At 40.5% G+C, this 19,315-nt stretch overlaps 1 protein-coding gene across 3 annotated transcripts; it reads left to right on the top strand.

Moving 5' to 3' along the window:
* Nucleotides 1-78: 78 nt before the first annotated feature.
* nop14 (NOP14 nucleolar protein homolog (yeast)) lies at nucleotides 79-16,912 on the top strand. 3 transcript variants are annotated; one of them, XM_026173623.1, is made up of 19 exons: nucleotides 79-97; nucleotides 2,556-2,738; nucleotides 5,055-5,189; nucleotides 6,457-6,598; nucleotides 6,899-7,041; nucleotides 7,158-7,286; nucleotides 7,397-7,519; nucleotides 8,294-8,425; nucleotides 8,524-8,851; nucleotides 8,978-9,108; nucleotides 9,194-9,279; nucleotides 9,359-9,494; nucleotides 10,593-10,694; nucleotides 11,758-11,911; nucleotides 11,989-12,148; nucleotides 15,693-15,840; nucleotides 15,953-16,071; nucleotides 16,196-16,351; nucleotides 16,437-16,912. In XM_026173623.1, the coding sequence occupies exons 2-19, from the start codon at nucleotides 2,556-2,558 to the stop codon at nucleotides 16,528-16,530; spliced, it is 2,601 nt and encodes an 866-aa protein (XP_026029408.1). In that variant the 5' UTR covers nucleotides 79-97; the 3' UTR covers nucleotides 16,531-16,912. The 3 variants fall into 3 exon arrangements, with proteins under 3 accessions (XP_026029408.1, XP_026029407.1, XP_026029406.1); XM_026173622.1 differs by lacking the exon at nucleotides 79-97 and adding an exon at nucleotides 1,963-2,204; XM_026173621.1 differs by lacking the exon at nucleotides 79-97 and adding an exon at nucleotides 1,963-2,179.
* Nucleotides 16,913-19,315: the final 2,403 nt, after the last annotated feature.

Raw genomic sequence — 19,315 nt, forward strand, 5'->3', positions numbered from 1 at the left:
CGAGCCATGTTTCCGAAGTAACAAAGACGCGACGGATGGCCTGGATTGCAGCCATTCAAAGACCAAATATAACGTCCCAGAACACTCCAGCTCACAGGTTAGTCTGCTCCAAGCATTTACACGAAGGTCAGTGTTTTTTAGTAGTTAATACGTCATTTTCATAACATAATTAGTGATATAGGTTACAAGCAAGTCTGGCGCTGAACAGAAATCGTCGCGCTATGCTCCTTTATTTATTGTGCATAAATAGTGAATTGTCCTGACACAATATTGCGTTTCGCTTCTGTTATTATGGTACATTGACAAAAACATATACTTTTATTCACAGGATAAAACAAGTTTTTTGTATCACTAATTGCCCAGTGCGATTACAGACTGCGGTAAAGTGAGCCGTCATTTGTGAGCCGCGGTCAAGCCAGCCGCCTCCTATCCGCGCGGTGATTACAGCATACAATATTGTTGTCACTGCTACATTTCTGTAACGCTACCAGAAATTATTTCCACTACTAATTAATTACCGTTGAGCTCAAAGGTCCTATTAATAAACGGTTAAGGAATGTGTATTTATGACGACAATTTGTGAGACTGGTAAACTTATGATACGTACGATGGTCTTTCGTTCTACACGGTGCATTTCAAGGTCCTGCACCCATCCGTCGGTAAACTGTACCTGGGCTTGTTGCAGTGACCTGAAGTTACTAAACTTCATGAGTGTGTGCACTCACTCCAAGAACCGTATAATTATAAATATGCATATAAATATGCTACGATGAGATAGCTGACTTCATCTAACTAGCAAATGTTGTCCAGGCTACGTTGGTGATGCAGTTTTTTTTAATGTGTATGATATTTTTGTCATGCGATTTTAAAGCTGGTCCTACAACCGCATCCAAGAATAACATGCAGCTTATCTCAGAACTGTCGGTGAAAATTATTCTTGGAGCTAGGTTTAATTGAGCTGCATTTTAAAGAGGTGCAATTTCACAATTTGTGTATATTTTCTAAGTTCACTATTTTGTCATGTGTTGAGAAAAACACAGATTTTAAAATTACATGGTCTAATATTTACATTTAGCATAACTGCAACATTATTTTTTCGTTTTTTTTTTTTTAAAGACTCGAAAGGACTTTAAATTCAAAGTTTCAGACTTGTGACTTGACTCGGACTTTTACACCAGTGACTTGAGACTCGACTCTGACTTGCCTGACATTACTTGAGACTTGACTTGAGACTTGAGGATAAAGACTTGAGACTTACTTGAGACTTGCAAAACAATGACTTGGTCCCACCTCTGCTTCCTTATAATAAAATTGTTGTGCAGACACAAGGTCAGCATGTTCGTTGCTAGAAGTTATTTCATTCCATTCACTTGTTCTGTTTGGCTTGTTGGGGTCAAAATGAGCTGTCTCATTTTATTCTCACTGGAAGAGAAAAACAGACAAAAAAACAATGAATGAATCCAGTCTGGGGCCTTTCTGTGTGGGGCTTGCATGTTTCTTTGTGTCTGTTTTGTCTTGGTATTCTGGCTTCCTCCCACAGTCTGTGTGGCATCAGGTTAATGAGTGATTCTAAATTGTTGGCTGTAGGTGTGTATGAATGGTTGTCTGTCTCTCTATGATCTGTAGCATACTGGCACATCTCACCCCATTGCCGTGACCCTGAACTGGATAACCAGAACAAATTGGATGGATGAATTGATGGATAGATGGATAAATAAAAAATGATATGCTTGAAAACGCTGCTACAAAAAGTATTTCACAGATTTTGGCTGCTTCTATTATATTGGAATGTTTAGTATTAGTAATATTACCCTTCCTAAGCTACTTTATTGGGCTTTCTTTCAATTTCTTTTAATTTTTCATCCATCTGTATAAACACAGTTTGAATTTGCTACGATAACTGCAGGAGGCTTCGTCTCCACGTCTTGATTTTGAAGGGTGAACTTCCATCTTTAAACTCTAGGGGCGCTGTAGGAGCTTTTCCACCGGAAGTACCTCATGTCTGCTCTATTGTGGTGAACTTTCACCTTAGGCTGTGCACGCTGGAAGAAATGGAAACTCAGTGAAGCAACGTGGGCAGGGATATATTAAACAATTATTTCTTGAATTTAGTGTCGCTGAAGCTTTTCCTCCTAATCTTTTGTTCCGCCTGGACTTAATAATCCGACGCGGCTCAAAGGTGAGCACCTCCTGTCTGTGAAAATGTGAGTTTGTTTACAAGCTGCTGACGGTTCACAGTGAAGCTAACTGTCCTGAAAGTAGCCCAATATTTTTTCTTGTGGATTTAACATCGTGTGCTATTTCATTTGGCATTTTCATCTAACAAGTGTGTCTGTTTTGTAAACCTGAATGCTTTAAAAGCTAATTTTTAAGCTAGCATTAACCCAGTATAACGATAACAAAAAATTGTATCCTGTAGAAGTCGCAGGAAAAAAACGAGACTCCCAGGAAGTAAATAAACATAATTAACTATCATAGGATCTAAGATTTAAGCTGTAAACAACCAGAGGAGGGGAAGAGACAGTAATGTTAACTCAGCCATTGCTTTGTTACAGATGGGGAAGGCGCCGAAGAAGAGGAGCCTTGCTGACAAGGTGCGAAAGACCAAAACCTCCTCTGAGATCAAAAACAACCCGTTTGAGGTGAAAATCAACAGAAAGAAATTTGATGTCCTGGGGAGAAAAAGCAAGCATGATGTGGGTCTGCCCGGTGTATCTCGATCCAAAGCCGTCAATAAGGTAAGAGACAGCCCCTATTATGTTTTAATGAACTCACCTGACCTTGTGTTCAGGTGTGAGCTCACTTTAGAGGGATTTGCTGATGCTCAGTACTGTTTTATTAAATTGTATTCATATTTTTGGAAAGACCAGTTACACTGCATTGCGCGACCGTCAGTGCTGAAAACTATTTATCTAAACATCGTGTAAATCATATATGAATTTAACTATTAACTTTATCTTTTTATGTTTTGTGTTTTCAAGTCCTAAACTGAAGACTTCCTGCTAACTTGACCTTTAACTTGACAGTTAAAAGTAGAGCTGGGCGATATGAGATTTTTTCATATCACGATATGTTTTTTTTTCCATTTCAGGCGATAACGATATCTATCACGATATAAGCCAAATAACTGTTTTTGTAAGATTTAAATGTGCCGTTGCTCACAAGTAAAATGTGAAATAATCAGCAGCTTGTTTTTATTTAAATATTTATTTCCCATAATAAATTCAACAGGGTAGATGTACTTAAGGAACATGAGACTTTTTCAGATAAATAAAGGCAAATATTGCAAACTACACAAAAGGCAGCCGCAAAAGCGTTTAAGTTTCAAAATAGAACAAACGAAACAGACTAAATTGTCAATTCCACTTAGAAACAAAACATTAATTCTAAAAATAAATCTTAGTTTGTTTTACAGAAGAACAGACAAAATTGACTAACTTTTGTCAATATCAAATAAACTGAGAACTAAAAGGAAATTCTCAATCTCTCCTTGTTGTATAGCTGAGCTTTTCAAACAGTTTTAACAGTTACTTTAGTCTGACAAAAGCCGAATGACGAATTAGCGCTTCCAGTCAGAGACTGAGGCTACGTTCACACGTACACGGGTATTTTTGAAAACGGAGATTTTCCGTTTTCGTTTTAAAAAAAGAATCCCGTCCACACATAAAGGCAGAAATGAAGGAAAACGCTGCTATGAACATGCCAAAGCAGCAGGTGGCGCTAGATTCCTAACCGTGCGGAAATGTTGGCCAATCAGAAGTCTAGAAGCCTCGGTGGGAAAAAGTAAACAAAGCTGGGGCATAGAAGCAGAACCGAGTCGTATGTGTGGACGGACAGTAACTGTGTGTATATGTAAGCATTTAAACACTGCAGAGAGTAGAATTAACAGTATTGTAGAAATTCATTTCACCGAAACAATAACGTGGCGCACAGTGTGACGCATGCACCAGTTCATTGTATTTCCAGACTTGCTTTCGGCACAATTTACAGTGCACGCTACTCTGTTTTTTGTCAGACTTGAAATAGCCGAAATACCTTCACACTACGGAACTTCTATGGCTCTTCCGTTCGACAATCTCTCCGGCATTGGAACCATCATCTGTTTTCTCTTCGGTCACGCTCGGTTGATTTTTCTAGTCGGCACACTCATTTCCTCCATTACCCGCTGGCTGCTTCCCAAACACATGTGCGGCTTGGCACTTGTGCTGTACGTAACAAGTCACGCGACGTGACGCTGCGGCTGTGATTGGTTCGGCTCTGCGCTACTTAATTTGGATTGGCTGACCTTGTTTTTTTTTTTTGTTTTTTTTTAAGAGGACAAGAGCGGCGAGGTCTATCGCGATAGCTTAATTTCTCTATCGAGTAAAAGTTATATTGCGATACATATCGTTATCGTTCTATCGCCCAGCTCTAGTTAAAAGCTTTTCAAGGTTCAAGGTTCTTTATTTGTCACATGCATAGTTATACAAGTATAACACACAGTGAAATGTAGCCTGACACGCTCCTCGACATGTGCAAAAAAATTGGGGGGGGGGGGGCGGTGTAGAGGAAGAACATTATATATATATATATATATATATATATATATATATATATACACACATTGGGTGAATGTGCAGTAGTAGCAGCAAGCAGGTGAATTCTGTACATTAATATGAATAGACATCTGAATAGACATTTTCTTACCTGTTTTGTATATAAGCTCTGCTGCTTAAGCCAAAATCTCCAAAGATCCAGAGAACTGAAGCCACAAACTTTTCTGTTCTGGCAGCGTTTGCTCACAGCTCGCTGTGCATTTAACACTATCTGTGCTGTGAAGCCTGGTGCTCACACAGTCATGCTGGGAGAGGGACTTTCTGCAGGAGTCACTGAGAGGGTTGTAAGAACAGAGAGAGCCGTGAACTGGTCTAAATACAAGCAGAAGTGCTAAGAAAAGTAAAATCTTCATCATTTGTTGTTTCTAATTTGTGTGATTTATTATTATTTTTTGTTTTTTAAATTGATAGGGTTTAGGCAGCTTGTAATTAATAAGCAGTTCTTTTTTTAATTTATAGAGAAAAGAGACCCTGCTGAAGGAATACAAACAGAAGAACAGATGCAGCAAATTTATTGACAGACGTTTTGGAGAGTATGACACCAAGATGGCACCCGAAGACAAAATTCTCCAGAGGTTCACGATGGAGAGACAGGTCAGTGATGCGATGTGTTTATTGCTGCCTGAAAGGACACATTGATCATCAGGTTGTGAAATAAAGAAGAGATAAAATAAGCCAAGCATTTAGTGATTAACATGATTTCTTTCTTTTTTGTGTGTGTTACTTTCGTCATTGTGGATATAGCATCAGTCGTTTACTTAATCAGTGTGTACATCCTCCATAACTCATTAGATTTGCTATAAACCAGTCATGATGTGATTCAAGTCCAGACCTGAGAAGTTTAACAAAAAACCTGCATTTAACTTTTTGTGAATTTCAGACATTTTTTTTTCTTTTTTCCAATTAAAAAAAACCAAAGTCTCGTCACTTCCTTTTTATGGCCTGAAATGTTGATTCTAGACCTCTTAGTGAAAGAAACGCCTTGAATATACAATCTGACAAGGACACAAACAACTGGAGACATGACAGCTGAGTAGTTGTTTCTATCAAACTTATTTTGAAGTTTGCCGCATGCATAGATGGTGCATTGTAACGTAAAGCTCAGGTTTGAGGACCCATTCACTGTGTGATGATGAAATTTACATAACTCCCTAGTGGACTCAAAAATGAGAGAAGTAGAGTCGAGGCTTAAGTGACTAAAAAATCTGGTGCATTCTTAAAAAGAGGAAGTATACAGGCCAGCTCTGGACTGGTCAGAAGACCACAGAAGAAGAGTAAAATAGAGGATCATTGAATTCTTTGATGCAGGAAAAACGGTTCTTGTCAAGCCAAGAACGCTCATTTCTGCTTCCAGTGTTATGCTGCAAAATCAGTGCTGTGCCTCAAAGTGTGGATTAATAATGACCCAAAAGAAACATCAGAAGCATCCCAAGACTGTCTGAAGGCAAAGATTTTGATTATGGTTACATAGCCTACTGATTTCATGCCATCTGTGTGTGCTGTTTACTTACTAAAGAGAAAACTGGATACAGGAAGACCCACAATTGCGCAGCATCTGAAGGTGGCTTCAGTAAAGGCCTGATAGATCAATTTTTAGTTTTTCTAATTCCTTTAGAGCCTGTATAAACTAAATGCAGTTTATTCTTCATTGCAGCCTTGGCTCACTTCTAATCTATCACAGCATAATAACGACTGTGTTTAAATACTTGTTGACCTAACTGGTCATGTTAATACTAGACTTACAGGCAAAGATTTGTCGCTTCTTTTGTCCAAGCTGCATAATGAAAAAAGTGAAAATAAACTGGCTTGTGCACAGATGTACCAAACCTACACCTTCTGTTACTTTGTATTTTATTATTAGCGCGTCCATGAGAAGAAGGACGTGTACAACCTGAATGAGGAGGAAGAGCTGACTCATTATGGCCAGTCTTTGGCTGAAATGGAGAAATTCAATGATGTTGTGAATAGCGATGATGAATCAGAAGAAAAGGGTCTATTGTCTGGTGAGTCTGAGTGCCAGATGAAGGGATTTTTTCCACATCTACATGGTTCTTATATTCCTGTTGTACCTTGAATCCATTTTCATTTAAATACTTTGATATTTTAATAGTCACTGTTTGTTATCCTCCAGATAAGCTCACCTTGATATGGGGGGAATTAATGTTAATTAATTTTCCTGCATATTCCCAAACATGTTGCCCATCTTTTTTCATTCCCAGCCCACAGCTTGGAGTGAACACGAGTGTTATTATAGATGACAGAGCTTGCATTTATTAGTGACATTATTTTTCTTTCACACCTAGCTGAGCTCACTGCGTCCCACTTCGGAGGAGGAGGTGGTCTCCTCAGGAAGAAGGCATTGGGGGAGGAGGAGGAGGGAGGCCAGAGGGCAAAATCCAGGCAGGAGCTCATTGAAGAGCTCATCCAGAAGTCCAAGCAGGAGAAGGTAAGGCTTCGGTCCTGCTGATGGATTTTGGCCCATGCTGCCTTTGCCTGTCATATTGTTGCACATTACAGACTTTGCTAAACTGCTAAGGGCTGATGTCTGGGGCTTGTTTTCAGAGGGAACGCCAGGTGCAGAGAGAGGAGGCCCAGGAGCTGACCGAGAAGCTGGATCAAGACTGGAAGAACATACAGTCTCTGATGGTGAAAAAGACGCCCAAAGCTGACAAACAGGAGGAGAAACCCAAAGTAGGAATACACAAATGAGTCTGCAAAAAGACCATTCCACCCAGATGTGTGTGTGTGTGTGTGGTTTTTTTTGTAATAAATACCTTTTGCTTCATGTTTGTGTTTTCTAGCTGGAGGAATATGACATGATGGTCAGAGAGCTCGGCTTTGAGATGAAGGCTCAGCCCTCAGAGAAGATGAAAACTCCAGAGGAGCTAGCCAAGGAAGAGAGAGAGAAGCTGCAGAAACTCGAGGTACATTTGCTCTGTGGAAATTTGCCTTGTTGTCTGCAGCTGTCAAGCACTTTGATATTATTGTCTGTGAAGGTTCTCAGTCATCCAGGTCATCGTAGTCAAAGGAGCTTGCAAAGAAAAGCGTCTGGACTTCTTTAAGTTGCAACTTAAAGAAGTCCAGACGCTTTTCTTTGCAAGCTCCTTTGACCACTTTGATGTTAATCGCCTGATCTTTCTTTGTTTTTTTTCCTTTTTAATTGAAATCAGGTTTTATTCTCAGTCTTTAAAAAGAGAAAATACCTCTTGATAGACACATCATTTTAATGCAAAGACATCACTGTCCCAATAAATCGAGCTCTCAGCTAACAGGAGCCACGTAGAAAAGATGCTGGAAAGCCACATTGTAGCATTATACGATGCAGCTCTTACATTTTGACAGGAGAAGTAGCTTCTTGCTCTTATGACAGTCACGTCAAAGGCAGCATTCAAATGAGGTTTGACCTTGTGAGATCTAAGTACCTGTAATCCTTAACCCCTTCCCTATCCTATCAGAATCTGTGATTAGTTTTTCTCCTTTCAAAAGTCTTCCCCTAAGTTTGGGAATCATGGGACAATGTAACTAACAGAAACCAATAACTGTACAGGTTTTCCAAAAAAAGCAGCTTTGCTGTTCTCCAGATTGCAGGGTTTTGAGTTACGGTCACCTGAGATCGCCTTGAGATTTTACTTTAATGGTGAATTTAATTAGAGAAGTAATTGATAACGACCAGTTGCCATCATCTGATCTTTCTACAGGCTGACCGTCTCAGGAGGATGATGGGAGAGGAAGTCGTGGAAGGTGCACAAAGTCAGATTCACTTCTCTGCTGATGACCTCAATGACGGCTTCGTTCTGGATAAGCATGACAAGAAGACTCTGGCTTATCAGGTGTGAGACGACACAATGCAGAACAGTTTTGTTACTTTGGGTTATTCCTCCTAGTATGACTGTTGATTTTTATCTTAATGTGTTATTCCTGTCCATAGGATGGAAAATGGAACATGGGGGAGGAGGAAGAAGAAGAAGAAGAAGAAGATGAGGCTGAAGATGAAGAAGGAGAGGGCGAGAGCAGTGAGGAACAGGAATCGGATGCAGAGGAGGATGAAGTTGAGGAAGAAGAAGAAGAGGAGGAGGAGGAAGAAGAGGAGGAGGGAAGTGGTGAAGATGATGGCCACTCAGACCTCGAGTCTGAGCAAGAAAGCGAAAATGAGGAGGAGGAAGAGGCCAGCCCCAAGCCGAAGAAGACTCTCAGCAAAGAGGAAGTGAAGGCCCAGCAGGAGGCAGCCAAAGCAGAGCTCCCATACACATTTGCTGGTACCAGAATTTATTACTCATTAAAATAAAATAAAAAAAGGCAGATTAGTGTCATGTTTAGTTATAGTTAGTTCTTTCCCTTACAAAATATCCAATACTGTATTGTTCTTCTTCTTCCTCTCACAGCCCCTGAGAGCTACAACGATCTGAAGGATATGCTACGTGGTCACACCTCTGACAACCAGCGCCTCATTGTGGCCAGAACTCAAAAGAGCAACCACCCCAGTTTGGCTGTAGGCAATAAACTCAAACTGCAGGTACAGTTACAGAGTTGGATGCACATGTGTGATGAGTCGGCAGCTTTCACCGTTATGTGAATTCACAGAGCTCTCTCTGTTCCAGAAACTTTTTGGCTTTCTGTTGGAGTACATCGGAGAGCTGGCCACTAGGAGTCCACCTGAACTTAGCACCATTGATAAGCTCATACCGTGAGTTCAGAAAGAGGCTTCAAAATATTTAGTCCTTGAAATAAAGACATTTCTTTACCTTTTGCAAATCCCTCTGCAGCGAGGTGTACGCTCTGTGCCAGATGTTTCCAGATGCAGCCTGTAAGGCTATGCAGAGCATCCTCGGAGATGCCGCTCATAGCATGGAAGAGACGCTTGAGGTCAAAGGTCACGCAGCTTTCCCTACACTAGACATGGTATGAATTACTTACTTTGATTGTGGTAAATGTTTGATGTTCACCGTGGTGTTTATAGATTTTGGAGTCTTTAAATGTTAGCTCATTCAGGGACTGACTGATTCGTAGGCCTGCGCCATTCTCGCTTCAGGTAGAATCAATGTTTGAATCAATGTTAAGACCTTCCAGTGTTATATAAAGAAAACTAGTGATTCATCTTTAAGCAATAGAGCTTCTTACAGTTTGATTTCATCCCAGCTGATTTTGATCAGTGCTTGTACCGTGACCTCTTAACACACTACACAGAACTTTTAACTCAGCTGCACTGCGTGCGTGAGTGAGTAATACTGCCATGTTAGTCATGAGAGGCTGATTGAAAGTACTGGTTCTAAAATGTATATATTTCTAAAGAGCAGGGAGATTCTCTCTATATAATCTGTTAACTTATTATCATTGTCTCTGAATGATGGATTGAGCAGTGGCCCATTTCCTGTTGTGGGGATCATTGTGTGTCAGGCTATGATGATGAGTAGGCCGCAGTGGTTGCACTGAAACAAAGTTTAGCCTGGTTTAAATGGTTTCTTTAGTAATTTGATTTAGTTTTGATGAAAAATCAATCTGCACTGTAAATATTGCTCACTAACCCACTGCTGTGATTAAAAGGGGAATAAAATGAGAGTTGACTGCCAATCTGTTTAAAGGCCTGTTATTTGTGCCTCCGTCGCTCAGTCATCCCTCACAGTAAAAGCCAGCAAGGCATGCTGCGAATCATTCACTCTGCTGCCCTGAGCCTGGGGTAAGAACTGAAGAAGAGCTGGATGAGCTTACTTTTATCAGATCCTCTCTTTGCTCATCTGATTCTGGCAACTCAACAATCAGACACTGTTCAAACTGATATTAGTCAAAATGTAACTAGGACTGTGTGGAAGTGCAACTGTTTTCTTAAAAGATTTAATAGACGTTTAACGTTTGATGTGTTATGTTCAGGATTTAAGTGAATGCTTTGGACTTTGTCCCAGATGTTTTTAAAGTAGGATTAATAAAATTAATTCTCTAATGTAAAGACACTTATTATTGTATATGTTGCACCTTCATTTGTATATTTCCTTCTTTTTTAAGCTCATCTACCTTAAGGTGACAGCCCTGCTGTTTCCTACCTCAGACTTCAGGCACCCAGTTACAACTCCAGCGCTGCTTTTCATCAGCCAGGCTCTCACCAAGGTACAAACAGACATTTTAATATTTTTACATATCTTTTAATATCTGTGTTGTTTGAGCAGTTTGGGATCTTATCGAGTGTTGAACTTGCCTAGCTGCTACCGTGTGTGTGTGTGTGTGTGTGTGTGTGTGTGTGTGTGTGTGTGTGTGTGTGTGTGTGTGTGTGTGTGTGTGTGTGTGTGTGTGTGTGTGTGTGTGTGTGTGTGTGTGTGTGTGTGTGTGTGTGTGTGTGTGTGTGTGTGTGTGTGTGTCATTAATTACTTTTCTGTGGAACTTCAGAAAACAGTTGCTGTTAAATGTCAGGAGGCCATCACATTGAATCCTGGTAGTCCTTTCTATGTTACCAACAGACATACACGTGCACATATTTTGTCCTTTCCATACACACACGAATGCTTACCCACACATCACTTGAGGCTACAATTCTAAACAGGTAAAAATCAGAAGTTAAATCAAAATAATATTTAGAATAGACCTGTTCGAAATGCCAAATATACACTAGATGACAATCTCTCTCTTTTCATTGTTCTTGCTAGAATTGTACCAAATAGACATTAAGCCTCGGTTGCAAATTAACCAAATGCATATATATCAGAATCAGAATCAGAATACTTTATTAATCCCGAGGGAAATTAGGGTTACAGCAGGCAGCACGCTAATGGTGCATGCGCACTTACAAAGGAACCTTCTGACCAACTTTACACAAACATCACATTGGGGAGACATGTCAGGAAGGTAGGCTGATAGGAAAAAACAACGAAAATACACTACATGAGGTAAGAGGAGGAGAAAAAAACTCCACTCAGACTGAGCTCCTAGTGGGAGAACAGTTTGATAACAGAAAAAACAAAAAAAATTAATTTAGCATAGCGTTAGTAAACTTTTCCAAAGATCATGAAATGATGAGGGACGAAGTCCATGCTCCTTGTTATGTGAACATTCTGTAAGTTATTTGAAACAAATATGTGTTTGAGTTTGACAAACGCATTTTCTTTCCAGATCTGTCTCTCTGTGTACAGTAATCCTGAATCTTGTGTGCTTGTGTCTATGTCTTGTAATTTTTCAGTGCCCAGTGAGATCATTACAGGACCTAACATCAGGTTTAGTTCTGTGCTCTCTGGGAGTGGAGTATGTCTCTTTTTCAAAGCGCTTCCTGCCTGAGCTCATCAACTTCCTGGTTGGGACGCTACACCTGGCAGTGCAGGACAAGGCATCTTTGGGTATGACACTTTTATACGGCAGGTATGCTTTGTTAAGGTGTGAAACTGACCTGACATACTCTGACATTGTGTTGCAGGTTACATTGTGGTGCCACCCTTCAGAGCATCAGGAAAATACAGCGATCTTTTAGTGCTGTCATCGTCAGAGTCCTGCAGGAGCTGGAGCAAAAAAAGCCTCCCACTCTCTGCTACTCAGCAGCTGGACCTCGGAAACGACCCTGATAGAGATACCCACAGGTAAAACATGACCCTGCTTGTTCAGTCAAGTCTAGTTCAATGCTTCTTTAATTCTTAAACAAGCACTGGGCATTATTAAAATGGTCCAGTACAAATAATCGCTTTGGCTGTTCTATGTAGATTAGAAAATATCTGCATTTATCCCTAAAATTGTGAAATTAAGTGTTATAGCTGCCAAAAAATGGACAGCAGCTTAGCTTAATAATATAAATACAATATAGATACTGTACAGTAGAGTTAGCTGTAAAGTAGTGAGGTGAAGTAAGGTTTTCCAAAAATCAAAGCAAACAAACAAGAAACCCTCCACAAACAGATGAAACCAGTGTAACTTTGGACATAAATCAAGATGAAATATCTCGGTTGGTTTTGAAGGGTTAGTGAAGTTAGTTGAATTATAACACTGGCAACGTCTTTTAGAAGAGTTTGGGGTAAGTTGTTCTTAATGAAAGTGCTGATTCAGGGTCATTCAGTGAGACTGTTGCTGTAATTTGGTAAGGAGAAGACAAAACTGCAGCCAATAGACTGTATTAGCCTTTTCCATTAGCCAATGTGCCATGCTGCATGTGAATAATCCTAATAAAGACCTTTAGAGGGGAAGAGTGACGTGCAGAATTACGTTTGATCATCACCTGTTGCCAGCGGAGTTGTTCAGCTGTTTTCCAGCTGAGACTCCAACCACAAAACCTCCTGGTAAGAACATGGAGGATGGATGCAGACACGCGGTTTATGCCAAAATTAGAAAATTTCTTTGTTAGAGTAGCCGAATAAAACAACAACAAATCTGTAAATCTAGGAGTGCCATTGTTGACTATTGAAAGTGTAGTATGTATGATAACCATGTAATAACAGAGATTAACACGTTCCTGGAGACAGTTATAGGCACAGTGGGAGGACAGAGAGGGAGTGTGAGAAAATCCTTTGTCTTCTCCTTCACACTGTTCATGATCAGTTTGGATCACCAAAAAGGAAATAATTAGATTAAAAAAAACGGAGCCACATTAAAAAAAGTTAATTTGTTGGTTTTTTTGTCTTTTTTTTCCTGTAAGGACAAAACTGAAGCACACAAGCGTGCATTCATACGCATCTTCTCTGTAACTGGCTGCATGTTCCACAGTGCTAATGCAATTATTGTGTGATAAACATGCTCATTATTATTACAGCCACCGCTGTTTGCATCTGATAAACCTAAAATAGGCCTTCATACTTGGTTTACCTGGATACGCTGAGTGGCTCAGAGCTGATTTATCCACTTGTGTGAATTCGGGTGAGTCGCCAGCACGGTTTCACACAGCAGCTGGTGTGTGGGCACAAAGCTAAGCTTCAGGCTTCAGCAGATCATGATTGTGCACAGTTTGTCAGAACATACATTTTTATTCATGCTCAACTAAAACGAATACTTATTAATGTATTGTAATGAGTGGTAATTATCGATAACATTTCATTAAACATGCAGAGACATAAATACAGCAGCCACTGGTTGTATTTATGGGGGGAAAAATTTAAAAGAGCCTCCAAAATATGGAGGCCAAGTCAACACCTTGAACTCTATAATGTCCTTCAAACCAGCCCTGAACCATTTCTGCAGTGGGCCTGCGATTGTTCTCAGTGTCATTAGGGAATGCTGTTGCCATAAAGAAGTGTAAATGTGAGGGGTATGGGTGAGAATAACATCCAGATGATGCTGGATGTTAACATGGAACATCCAGGGTTTCTACTTCCACTCGCCTTCTTCACACTGCCGTCTTTTCCCATAAAAAGAACACATTCACAAAGATGTCCACGCGATCTAAAAGAAGGATACCATTGCAGTGAGATAATCAGTGTTATCCACCTTAGCTTTAATTTCATGGCTGATATATGTATTATTCCAATTTATTCCTCAGTCAGTTTTGAGCTGCTAATCATTTTGATGTACAGTTTACAAAGGGCAGGTCGTGTTTTCCAGTATTTGTGTTCCTAATGACTCAGAATGAGTCTTGATCAAATAGTACTCAGTGAGTCATCTTTAAATCCTGTGCCCTGGGGTCTGATCAAGTCCAGTTCTCCCACAGTGTTATATACGCCACTGCATGAGAGTCCCTCTGCTCAGTTTCATAGTATAATTTCTGCATTCCTTGAGGCCGTACAGTGACACATGCACACAAGCAGCTGTGTGTGAAGAGGCCAGTGGGTGTGGTAATTACTTCTGGGTGATAAAGCAGGCGAGGATAGTGAGTGTACACTGAAGGTTAAAGGGTGTCTAAAATGTGTAAAGATGGAGGCGTGCAGTGTCACACAGAAAATTGAGCTAATGCTTTTAGAGAGGTCAATGACTCCCTGAAGTCTGGAACCCGTGGACGTCACCAAATGCTGCATTTCCTCCTTGAGATGGTCTGGAAGACGATTACCGTAGCTGCCTTCAGCTTCTTGTTTGTGGGTCTTTGTGTCCCGGTTCCAAAAGCAGCCGTATATCCTACAACCCGGCCTCCACCATGTTTGTAATTTGTAGTTCTGAGTGACATTTATAGACAGCAGGCAACAGTTACCGTATGTTTCGGACCATAAGACGCATTAAGCGAAACAAAACGGTCAGATAAGTCAAACTTTCCTCGACTCATTCTTCTTGCTTCCTCCACTTCCGTGCCATTGATTCATTAATGTTAAACTCTCTCGCAGCTGCTCTATTCCCGTGTTGTTGCAGTATATTAATGACTAACCTCGTATTGTGGATGGATTATCTCAGTTGTTCTCCTGACTGAAGTTTGGTCCGTTTACAGCATCCTGCCATGCGATTGCATTTGTCTCTAACCATCGGGAACCCTCACATTAACTTTTATTGAGTGGAAAAAAGTTAGCGTTCATCCTCCAGCGTCACTGTGCTTATGTTATGCTAACATAGCTGTGTCGCTAGCAATCACGTCAGCTAGTTCAACTTCAGTAACCCTACAAACATCACTGCTGTTTAGTTTTCTGCCTTCATTTAAACTTTTCATGGATGCCTGGATGTTAAACATAATTGTTGCACCTGGTAAACGCTGATTGTTTTATTAAAGATGAAAGAATTTAGACAGTTTTTAACTCTCAGTGATGCCACAGTGTTCGTTTGACTTTGGGACCTGAAGACGACAGAGTTTAGGACCCAGATTGCTCTTCAAGGCTCCTGACTACGGTAGCCGTAATGCTCAGACAATGCATCAAGCAGTGCGGCTTCATAGCTTACCAAAGTCGTACTAAAACATTTTTTTTGACAGATTTTTAAGCGCTGCGTACCACATAAAATTGGTTCGAGGTCCGTGAGCACAACCAGAATTCAAACATAAAGCACACCGGATTATAAGGCGCACTGTCAATTTTTGAGAAAATGTAAGGATTTTAAGTGTGACTTATAGTCCGGAAAATACGGTACTTGTAAAATCAAATGTTGCGATCTGCACGTGCAGCAGTGTTTGAAAGGAAGTCATATGTGTGAAGTGAGAACTGGGCTTCAGGACCTGAGGTATATAGAGGCTAATTAACATGAGAAAAGTTATAAAACTGAAATGTTCATAATTGTGTTTTTTCACAGGTTAACGTGTTTGTCTACTTGCCTCGACCTGGTGAAGAGGTGCTGCTTGCTCTACAAAGACCTCCCCTCCTTCACACACATCTTTCAGCCAATCAGAACGCTTCTTTCAAAACATCTTTCCACCCAAACATTACCAGAGCCATTACAGGTTAGTTACAGATTTGTGCTAATTTTTTGTTGTTTTGTTTCTTTCTTTTTTTTTAATCTTAATTGAATGAATTTTCTGTGTTTAGTAACAGTGTTTGTCATTGTCATTGCAGGAGCTTAGCAGTGAGATCGTGGAGGCCATTAGCAGTATGCCTGTGACTCAGAGTGCGCTTGTTTTTGACAAGAGAAAGCCTATTCCTCTGAAGCTGCTCACGCCCAAGATTGTTGAAGTGTAAGCACCAAAATAAATTGCTCATCCAAATCGAGCAGTTCAGATTGTTCAGGTAGCCAAAGATTTACGATGGATGTCTCCCCTCTTTTTTAATATTTCGTGTGCCATTTTTGGTTATTATCAGGCTGGACTATGGAAAGAAGCGTGGCAGCACCAGAGAGGAGAGAGAGAAGGAGCGACTAAAGCATAAATACAAGAGGGAGTTTAAGGGCGCTCTGAGAGAGATCAGGAAGGACTCACGCTTCCTGGCCAGAGAGAAGCTCAACGAGGTCATGAACAGGTGTGGATACAACTCCAGCATCTGTTCAGAAATGTTCATGCTTCTCTTAGTAGACGATTTAACTTTTACACATTCTGTGTTTCAGGGATGCAGAGAGAAAGAGAAAAGTGAAAGAGCTAATGGGCAGTCTGGCCACCCAGGAGGGAGAGTGGAAATCCCTGAAGAGGAAGAAGAAGTGAAATATTTAATCTCCACCAGTTCTCCCCATTGTCTGATCATTTTCAAATGGATCTCTCCAGTTCAGCTGTGGATCACATGTATAAGGTTGAAATATATGGAATATACAGCTGAGAGTTCTCTGTCATGATTGCACACCATGTTATCACATATTCCCATGTAGGCGTTTGATGTGACAATTGGATACTGCTGTTGGAAGTGTCAGTCCACAAAGGAACAGAGGAGTGAATATTTTGCTCGCATTTTCCCTTTTTTTAAAAACCAGAAACCATCACAACGTTATGCTGTTGTGTGTGCTGTCAACAGTGGCTATACTTTTCCAATAAAGAAGGTCAGGGTTACTCCCACTATGATAAAAATGTAAATAAATTTACAGCACATGGATCAAGCTGCATCGGTCTTCATTTTAAATGTTTAATGTTCTGTCGTATAAAACACCTGGAAACAGCTGCATGGTCTTCACATTAATGCAGTCCTGCACAAATTGAAAGGTTGTGGTCTTAGCAGGGTTATGGTAATAATTTATTACTTAGCAGCCTTTATTCATAAAAAGCTTAAAAACAAAGTATTTTATTATGTACTAAATATATATTAAATATAACTATTTTTGTTCACTGCAACATGGAAACACGAGGCCGTCAAATGTATCTTTACAAATCCAGTCTGAGTGAAATGATTTGAGCGATTCTGAGAATCGTTTGCCGATGCGGTTCTTGATGATCTCGGTGGTTTATCTCGCTGTGAGTGGATTTTAGAAATCAGGTCGCACGCATCACAGGACAGTTCAAACACTTTGAATTCAGACTGCAGCTGGGCAATTGACACAATACCAAGAACCTGAACAGGAAGCAGGCATTCAGATGATGTGGGTTGGTACACAGACGTTGCGTGTATGGTTTGATTGGTAGGAAGGCAGGAAATGTTGGTTAAAAAGGCTTCGGTGTGGTGTTTAGTGGAGATGAATTTTCTCTTTGAGTTATGTTGCTGTTACATGCAGACACGAACACAACAGCAAGATCTGCTCACGCCTTAGCCGATACAAAAGTTCATTCAGGACTCACATTAGCTTTGGAGCTGTCGTAGCCAGCGTAATATTTTGTTTGGATACATTTCCGCATTTTTCTTAAAAACATGCTCACCCAGTAAATCCTAACCATCTCCAGAAGTGTATTAATGCTGGTGTCCAGCAGTGTTCTGGTCTCCATGCTTGCCCCCACCCTGCTTTTGCTTACCTTGTCCATTTGGGTCATTTTCTCTAGCTGTTTCTCTGTTGATCTTTTTGCAAGCTCTCATCACTGCCAGTCAACTGCATGCTGATCTGAGAGTGGAAGGTTATTGTGCTTACTCCTGTGCACCTTTAGGGAGTCACACTTGCTCATGTATCATCTGTTGTCCTCTTAAACATTAAAGACAGCTGCTACCTAGATCCGTCTCCATGTTGTGCTGATAGGAAGTCTGCTTTAGGAGGCAGACCAGCAACATCATGCCAGAGAAATCATCTGAATTCTCTGGCTTTCTTGAGACTTTATTATTTAGATATGAGGTTTGATCAAAAATTGCAATCTAGCTAATTTCTGCTTAGAAACTGTGGACTCCTGGATTTAATTAAATTAAAATCTGCTTGGGAGTAGCTGTAGATTCAGTTCTCACTACCAGCAATGATTCTCCATGAGAAACTTGGAATTAGAAGTTGACCTTTGCTCCTGCAATGTTTGAGGACCATGATGGTTGGAGTCGGACTTCCAGCGAGCGGTCTTAGAATAGCAACGTCCCTGGAAAAGCCACCTGGACATGCCTGAGAAAAGGATCTTAAACAGAGATGTGAAGCAGGTAAGCTTCCTGATTTTTATCGGTGTATTAGCTTTTGAGCACAGCTAATACACCGCTTGCCACTGGGTTACTGTTAAATGTGGACGGTGTGACAAAACTAAAACTCGGCTGGGCTGAACGATAAAAACGGAGGATTATCAACTACGGCATGAAAAAAGTGTTGAGGAAACAGCAATATGAATGCTACTTTGTCTAGTGTTTAAGAAAAAAAGGTTAATAAAAATCTAAACAGCATTTAAAAATAGTCAACTATTTCTGCTTTTTTTAGGCTCCTCCCACCAGATAGGCATGCAAGTACAAATATGTACTTTTATCGTTATGGCCCACATGAAATCTGAACCACGCACACTAGTTATCCTGTGCATCTTATTTTCTTTTTACTGTTTTATAGTGCTCACCTGATTTGGTCCAAATGACCAGCCCCCAGAACATGTAGCCTACCCCAGCTTTAGCATGAATATGATGTATGCTTTTCATCAAGTGCATCATAAAACAGTGGGCTACTGCAGCTGTAGACTGATGTGTCATGAACAATAAATACCCACCAAATCCTGCAGGATTAAAAGACATGTTGGCCTCAGTGTTGATGAAGAGTGCTGTCTCTCCAAGGAAGCAAAATGCTGGAAGTGTTAATTGCAAGGACATGCCTTTGTGAGTGCACGTCTGTCTCTTTTTTTTCCTCCCCTCGCTCTCTCTAAAGCCTGCAGCTGGAGGGCTGGCTACAGCACATTTTCAAGCCCAACATGGTTGTTCTGTTTAAGCTGCATGCCAACATCTAATCCTAGATTATCTTTGATTACCAAAATCCTTAGACGATACCGAAATCTCTTAAAGCGGAAACCAGTAATTGATGAGAACTGAGAGACTCACCAGCCGCTTTGAGTTCTTTATATTTATACAAGGCAGGATGGATCCAGTCTTTCATGTTGTCTACATCAAATTGTGACCCTACCATCA

Source organism: Astatotilapia calliptera, chromosome 7 (assembly GCF_900246225.1).
Source record: "Astatotilapia calliptera chromosome 7, fAstCal1.2, whole genome shotgun sequence".
Taxonomy (NCBI): Eukaryota; Metazoa; Chordata; class Actinopteri; order Cichliformes; family Cichlidae; genus Astatotilapia; species Astatotilapia calliptera.